Source organism: Euphorbia lathyris, chromosome 2, assembly GCF_963576675.1.
Source record: "Euphorbia lathyris chromosome 2, ddEupLath1.1, whole genome shotgun sequence".
Classification (NCBI taxonomy): domain Eukaryota; kingdom Viridiplantae; phylum Streptophyta; class Magnoliopsida; order Malpighiales; family Euphorbiaceae; genus Euphorbia; species Euphorbia lathyris.
In genome coordinates, this window is record NC_088911.1 from 63,542,533 (window position 1) to 63,551,048 (window position 8,516).

The 8,516-nt window shown below is 38.4% G+C and overlaps 1 protein-coding gene across 1 annotated transcript; it reads left to right on the forward strand.

Moving 5' to 3' along the window:
• Positions 1–5,771: 5,771 nt before the first annotated feature.
• LOC136218472 (F-box/kelch-repeat protein SKIP11-like) lies at positions 5,772–8,516 on the forward strand. The gene has a single exon (XM_066005358.1). It carries the CDS (start codon positions 6,714–6,716, stop codon positions 7,974–7,976), a length of 1,263 nt encoding a protein of 420 aa, XP_065861430.1. The 5' UTR covers positions 5,772–6,713; the 3' UTR covers positions 7,977–8,516.

Sequence of the window (8,516 nt, forward strand, 5' to 3'; positions counted from 1 at the left end):
ATATTATTAGACTCATCTATAATTGTTATTTAGTTTTTTTGGTACTTTTGGAAAATAGGGTATGTGTGTCCTGCCTTATCTACTCTCTATCGTATTTCTCGTCTCATCTAAATCCCTTCAAACTAGTTAAAGTATTCTAAAGTAGTATAGAAATTAATATTGTTGTAAATCAAGGCGCCAAGAAAAAGACGGAGGACCTAAAGGATAAATATGTAATAGTTAGTATTTACCCTAGGGTTGACCTTTTATTCCGTTTCTGGCTCGACGGAATAATTTAGATAATATGTTCATAACCGCCAATGTTGAATGTATGGTCTGATGTATGCTAAAACAAACCAAGACTAAGTTAGATTATGAAACTTAAGAGTTAGGAAAATAATACTCAGCAGTCTTATCCTGGTTCGGCCTCCTTGCATACGTCCAGTCCCCGGAGTCCTTCCGAGCTTTTTGAATCCACTACTGAGCTCTTTCAGGTAGAGCACAAACCTCTTACAATAGATACTTGAGTATACAAGAGTACATTTCTCTATTCCTCTACTCAACACTATCTCTACTACTGAGTGTTATAACCGAGCAACTCAATATCTCCTTCTAAACTCTAGAATTGATAAAGTGTTTGTTCTAACAAATTGAAGAACACTTTAGATGATTTAACAATCTAGGCTTTTACACAAAGAATATGAATGAGTGTAAGATTTGTTTTGCTTTTTGAGACAGAAACTTCAAGTTGCTATTTGGTCAGCGTTCGACTTGGTGATGATATGCATTGAATGAAGCATTTGAGAGGCCTATTTATAGTGACATCTGAGGCACTGGTTATTTCAAATTTCGAAATAACCGTTGGAGGGAAACAACGCACAGTCGCTTTCACTCGGTCAATGCTCAGTGCCTTCGGCCAATGAGAACGTTGAATCTTCTGCCTTCTTCATTTGCTAGGTACGTGTGGTCGGTAGGCGTCAGATTATCCCTCTTCTTTTGGTAAAGTCTCCCCGACAGCTTCATGTGTCTTCTGAAACTTTTCCGAAGTGGAACGACTTTGTCTCGAAGTTACTCAGGTCAACTGCTGACCTGTCTTCTATCCGTTCGACTCAGCAGCTTCGGCATGAAGCAGTTAAGAAAGGCTTCTCGATCCTTCTCGCTGCTGGGCTTTGTTTCTTCCTGCTGGGCCGCGTGACTTAATGCTGTTGACTTGGGCTTTGACCTTCTCTTGTGGGCTTTTGGGCCTTGATCTTTTAATGTCTTAAGCTCTTATATTTAAATAACTCATCATTGAACAAACACATTAGTATCAACTAAATCAAAGCATTTAAATTTAATGTGTTAGAATAATTTATCATGGAAAATTAAATCTAACTTAAATAATTTTGTCAAATCAAAATCATTGTGGAAATATGTTTCAACAAAGATTTCCCTCAACATAAATTTTTTTTTCAACAGCCATAACATTCTCCGCTTCAAACCCCACCTCGGACACACCCCCAAAAAATTCCGGTGGCATCTCATCTTCCTCTAAATCCACAATAACATGAGGGTTTATGGATACATCCACCACCCTAATAGAAATTCCATGGGAAATGGGAACGACTACCAAAGGCACAATGTTAGTTCTAGCAGCACGAGAGGCCGAGGTATAACCTGAAAGTCCACCAAGGGTCAAAATGATTATGCTATAAATACCAACAAAATAACATATATGGACAAAAGTACGGCACACACCTTCGGCAACCATTGATGCACTTCCATTGGGGGGGGGGGGGGGGGGGTAACCCACTTGGCAAGGAGGAAGTTACAACTGAGGACTACCGGTTTCCTCCTCAGCTCGAGGCTTGGCAATTTCAGTGCGCTTCGCCAATGCTTTAGTTTTTTTATGGACCCGCCTTTAAGCCTCCGCTTTACGAGCTAAATAAAAAAGACATTACTTGCAAGCCAATTAAAATGAAGTACAGATAAAAGGCATTCACTTACTCGCGACAATATGTGCATAAGTAGGAGACCCCTCAAGGTGAACCCAACGCCTATCATCCAACACCAAAAAAAGGCTAATTTCGTTCCAAGTGACTCACTAGCTGATCCTTGGAGAAGCGAAATGTCAACCTCATCAGGATATTCAAAATTTCCCTTTCATCAGCAAAAAGGGAAGGAAGGGCCAAATCTTGGAAGGCGTCATTGGCCATGGCTATCAGATTCTAGGAGTAGTGGAAGGGAAAACCAAGAGGGTAAAGGGAATCTCCCAAAATCTTCCCCTCTTCATCCTTAGGCTGACAAATCCAAAACCAGTGAGGTTTGAAGTTTTTATTTTTTGAAGGCTTATCATTCACAAAGAAAGTCAATCTAGAAGGAATCTTCAAATACAGAGCATCGTCAGTTTGGCAGCAGTAATGAGTCCAAATATGACGGAAGAGACGCCCAATCAAGGCATATCCTAAATCTTCGCAAACCTTGGCCATTCCCAAAAGGTCGAGCCAAGTGTTAGGAGACAGTTGAGCAGAGCATATCCTAAATTCTCCTAGAACATTTAAGACCCCATTGGAAAAGGGGAGATGCACCTCATTCTCAAGGAAAATCTCATAGAAGCCTAGATGGCCTTCCGGTGCTTCAGTTATTACTTGATCCTGAGGGGGAACCCTAACTTCAAGGTGGGCGAACTCTAAAAAATTGGACACCACGGTGGCCAAAGTGAACACATCAAAAGTAGTAGGCTGCTCGAAGTTCTTTAGATGACAAATCTTGGGTTTTAAGGACCCCTCTCCTTTCTCATCTATTGGATTGTTTTTCATGTTGGAGCCTTTGCCTTTGCTCCGAGAAGTGAAGGAAAATAGGCAAACGTTTGGCAGCGGAAATATAAAAATTTTAACCTATTTCCTTAAACCAAGATCCATTAATCGTTATTTCATACAATGAAGGATAGAAGGAAATACCTTTTAGAATAACTATCTACTGTTGCTAGCGAAGTGCCCTCAACTCTAGTTCCGAGTTCACAAGCACAAACCAAAAGACAAGATCAAACAAGTTAGAATCTCAACCAATGAATAGCAACCAAAATAGATTGCCTCTAACAAATCAACACAAGATCAAGGATAAAGAGAAAGAGATGAAATCAATAGAAGGGAAGCGAGCGAAGCAATTTCTTTCTCTACAATAGACTGGTCGAAATTCTCTCTCTATTAGGGATTAACCAAGTACACCTATAAGGGGGGGGGGGGGGGGATATATATATAGCCTCTTGTATCTAAACTCTAATTAGATAGAATTATGTTACTTCTTTTGAGTTTTATTCTAAAATAAAACTTCATAAATATTATTTATGGTTTTTAGATAACTTCTTTAGAGTTTTATTCCAAAATAAAAACTTCATAAATATTATCTATAGTTTTAGATAACTTCTTTATAGTTTTATTCTAAAATAAAACTTCATAAATATTATCTAAAGTTATATCTAAATATAAAGATAACATTAGGTTGTTAAGCAATTTAACCACTTTAAACCTTCTAACTTAATTATTCCACAATTAATTTATCCACAGTTATAATCTAATCATAATTGACTAAAATAAATTAATTCTCTCACACACACACACACACATATATATATATATATATATATATATATATATATATATATATATATATATATATATATAATACATGTATTTTCCATTTTTTATTATTTGGGCCTTTATATTGGGCTTCCATCTATTAATTAACATCCATTCCACTTTTGGTTCCAAGTCTTATGTGTGACCCATTAGGTTCTTATTACTACTAGCCGTATACAACCATTAAATTAATTTCCCAAAATTACATTTAATCTTTGTATAACGGAATGGGTGCGAGGGTTGTGATAGGCAGAACCGTAAACATTCCCCAGAGTTATAAGAAGACAGGTTGATTCCGTCGTTGACCTTTCCGTATTAGTTACAGTATAATTCGATCCTTTATCAACTACATCTTTGAACATAATCTTATGACTATGGATTATGTCAAGTCACATATAGCGAGACGTTCATTTTACTTGTACAGGCCGAGTTAACTCCGAATAAATAGTTTAACTGAAATCTCTATTTCAAGTCTTAAGCTATCACCTTGCAAGGATTTGGAGTCAAGTCTTCCACAAACGATCATTGGACGTATCTCCCATTTATGAAGAGTGACAAATGCTCAATCCAATGTTAACTATCCTGCAATTACTTCCTGTGATACCCAACGCCTGCCCGCACACACCCCAGAGTTATCTCTGTTATGGATCGTGTTTGAACAGAGTCAAAGTATCACATTCCATAATCCAAAATCACTAATTAACAATCCTTTGAGTCTGAGAATTACTTATACCTATTAATACCAATGTGGTGAACACGTGACAAGGATAAATCCATACATCATGTTATCTCAAGTCGGGTCCCCAATCCTAATGAACTCCTTCACTGGATTCATGTAACTGTCCAGATATCTGCATATCTGAAGCTTGTGAGATCAGCTCTCTGTCTCGATAGAAAACATTGTTACATGCAAGTCTCTACAGTATTATGTCAATCCCTATTCAAAACATATTACTTGACTTGGGTTGGTTTTAAGTTTATTAGTTTATTATAATGTTTTGTCTCACTTCATGCTTGTATGAACACTTTATAATCACTTTAAATAAACTTGTGGATTTCTTTTTATTAGACTTATTTAGTTCTTAAAAGTAAATGCCTTATACAGTTTAAAAACCATATCTTATTAAAACAAATGATATAAAGAACAATTCATTTACAGCTGGTTTATATTCTAGAACAATTGACTATAGGGCACTAAACCCCAACAAGAAGTCCAAGTACGAACCATGGTAGATAAAAAGAAAGATGAATTTGTCATGACAGAGGATAAACAAAGGAATAGCGAGAAGCTTGGAGAAACTGGAGAGAATAAGAAATGTCAAGATAAAAATGAAATGATGAAGAAGAAAGAAGATAAAAAGAAGAGAAAAACCAAAAGACTCAGAAGGCAAGCGTTTCCCTCGAAGGAATAAGCCCTAATCATCAAAAAAGCCGCCAAAACACAAGATTCTAGAGCCATCCCCTAGCTGACACATCGGTGCAGAAAAAGCTCTATGGGACGCCTAAAAAATAATAAAGACTTGAAAACAAAATAATAAAATACACCTCTCACTTAACGGTTTATTACAACATCCTGAAAGAATATCTTAAAGATCAAGTGGTGTGGGACATCTGATATCGGGCTAAACAATAGCACGCGCGTGACGTTGTCACTACCCCCAAGCCCACACGTAACAGGCCCAAAACGGTTTCGACAGGATAGAAACCATTGATGCGGCCCAAGCCCAAACGAGCGGTGGCCCATCACTAAACATCCAAGCCTCCAAGCATAAGTACATCAAAAGACCTGCTAGAATCCTACAAGATAAAGAATTCCTCACAGGATTCGGAATTGTAAACTTGTAAGGATTTCTAAGGATGTGACAAACCTTAAACCTCACCATGCACTATAAATATATAAGTATAAGTACAAGGTTTGGTACGTTAACTATTATCTCTAAACAGAAATTGACTTAGGCATCAGAGCGGGTTTGCTGGATTCCAATTGCGCATGACTTGTTTACTGATTTAGAGGCTTTAATACGATGTGGGATCATCATGAGGGTCACCTAGTATACATTGAAGATTAGTGATTTAAACCTTAAAGACATATATTAAAGAGCAGATGGAGTAAAAGATAAAAGGAGAAAGAAAAGTTAAGCATGGAGGCAGGGAGGGTATAGGTTTAGTGAGGTACGTAACATTATTAACAAAGAAAATGATAGAGGTTAAAACATTTGAGTATTGTTCCCGGAGGATAGCGGTTAGGGAAGCTTTAAGTTGTGGCGTCTCCCAGCTCCAGCTCCATTAAAAACTTTATTGTAATTAAAAAAGAAAGAAAAAGAAATTAGTGGCAAATGGTAGAGAGAGAGAGAGGAAAGGGGACCTCTGAAAGCCAATACCAAAGCTCCCTCTGATTTGCAGAGAGAATCCAAAGGACGACTAATATAGAGAGAACGCGAAGAACAGAAACAGAGTTAGATTTCCTAAATTCCAATCAAGTCCCTTCTCTTCTTATCCAATCCGTAAGTCTGCGTTATTATTCTTCTCTTCTCTTCTCTTCTCTTTCTGACTATTCAATTGTACACAGATCTATTTCTATACCTTCATTTCAAACATACCTACAGGATTTCTTTTTCTTCTTTAGGGATCTGCTCTGCTCTGCTCACCTCTTCTCTTCTTTTTCTTTACTGCCTTCTCCTCAAATCTCACCATTTCTACAATTCATTCCCAATATTCGTTTTCATTCATTGCATACAGATCGCTTATCTTCTAATAACACCATACCATACCATACCTTCTATCTATATTCTCCATTTTCCGTTTCTATCATTCACCGCCATATAACAACTCTTAATTTTCATATCTCCTTGCTGCTTTCATTCACTCCACAAACACAGGATTATTACAGACACCTTTCCCCTTTTATTTCGGAAGACAAGATAACTTCAACTTTCTCCTTCATTACAACTCTCTTTTAATTCTCTCTAATTAGGTCTCTTTCGGCATATTCATTGCCTACTTTTATGGCCTTCGGCTCCTTGGAATTCTCAATTTTGTTTCTTCTGCTGTAAATGCAAATGAACAATTTGGACTCTTGATTCTTTTTATTGCTTCAACTGGCCAAATTACAGAGACATGGTGGAAGGTCGCTCCTGTCTGGCACCAAGGTTGTTTGCTAGCTCCTGCCAGCCAGACTCCCACTGGTCTTTCATGTCTTTCAAGCGCAGTACCACCAAACATCCTCAGAACGACTGTCAACCACTCAAGTATATCAAGGTATCAGATTCTCTCCAAGTCGCAGGTCAGCAATCTGACGATGATCGAGCAGGGCACTCTTCTGATTCGGATCCCCTTATTGATGCCATTGGTCGTGACATGTCTCTCAACTGTATTATTCGCTGCTCCAGGTCTGATTATGGCTCTGTCGCTTCTCTGAATAAGAGTTTTCGATCTTTAATTAGGAGTGGTGAGATATATAAACTGAGGAGGCAACGAGGTGTGATTGAACATTGGGTTTATTTCTCTTGCCACTTGCTTGAATGGGAGGCCTTTGATCCCATTCGCCGTAGGTGGATGCATCTGCCTAGAATGCCTTCCAACGACTGTTTCATGTGTTCGGATAAGGAGTCTTTGGCTGTGGGCACTGAACTTCTTGTATTTGGTAAAGAGGTTATGTCCCATGTTATATATAGGTATAGCATTTTGACTAATTCTTGGTCTTCTGGGATGACTATGAATGCTCCCAGATGCTTGTTTGGGTCTGCTAGTCGTGGGGCAATTGCAATTTTAGCTGGTGGTTGTGACTCTCAGGGAAACATCTTGAGCTCCGCAGAGATGTATAATTCTGAGACTCAAAAGTGGGAGACACTACCAAGCATGAATAAGCCCAGGAAAATGTGTTCAGCAGTGTTTATGGATGGAAAGTTTTATGTTGTTGGGGGAATTGGAGGGAGTGAAACTAAGCTTCTTACATGTGGAGAAGAGTATGATTTAGAAACAAAGAAATGGACTGAGATTCCTAATATGTCCCCTGGGCGGAGTGGTGCAGCCAGGGAGAATGAGATGCCTGCCGCTGCTGAGGCTCCACCTTTGGTGGCCGTGGTAAACGATGAACTCTATGCTGCTGTTGACATGGAAGTCAGGAAATATGACAAGGAACGGAAATCATGGTTTAGGGTGGGTACATTGCCTGAGCGTGCAGTCTCAATGAATGGTTGGGGCCTTGCATTCAGGGCATGTGGAGATCGACTTATTGTAATTGGTGGTCCTAGGACTCACGGTGAAGGTTTTATAGAGCTCAACTCGTGGGTTCCAAGCGAAGGTCCTCCACAGTGGGACATGCTAGCTCAAAAGCACTCAGTTAACTTTGTCTATAATTGTGCTGTTATGGGATGCTAAGGAGTTGTTGGATTATGAGGCACCAGTTGAGATATAATGGTGCCTCCAACTAATGGGATGCACAAGATTGATTTGTCCTTCAACATAGCGCCTTTCTAAAGGTAATTTCCCCCTTATTTTCTTTTTCATATATTTTCCCTTTTGAGGGGGGATGGGGAAGAAGTTCAGCTTCTAACTCAAGATTCAACAGAAAGTTTACTTGGAAGAAAGTCTTTGAGTTTTTTTTTTTTTTTTTTTACTTTATTTACATTGGATTTTGTGTCTTCCCCATTTTTAGTGACATGAAAAAATTAAAAAGTTGATGTCATGTAGCAGAGAAATAGGTTTAATAATGTGAAGTACCAACACACTGGTAGGTTGTCTTTTGCTGAAGTGATTTCTTTTTCCCTATTCTAAAGAATCATCCTTAATTTTCTTGGCATTATCTCCAAGGGAGGAAATAAATTCTGATAGATTGCTATTTAGGATGATGAGTTATGTACCAATTACATTTATCATCGCAAGTGATGGGCTATATATATGAGATTCTCTTTTGTATCT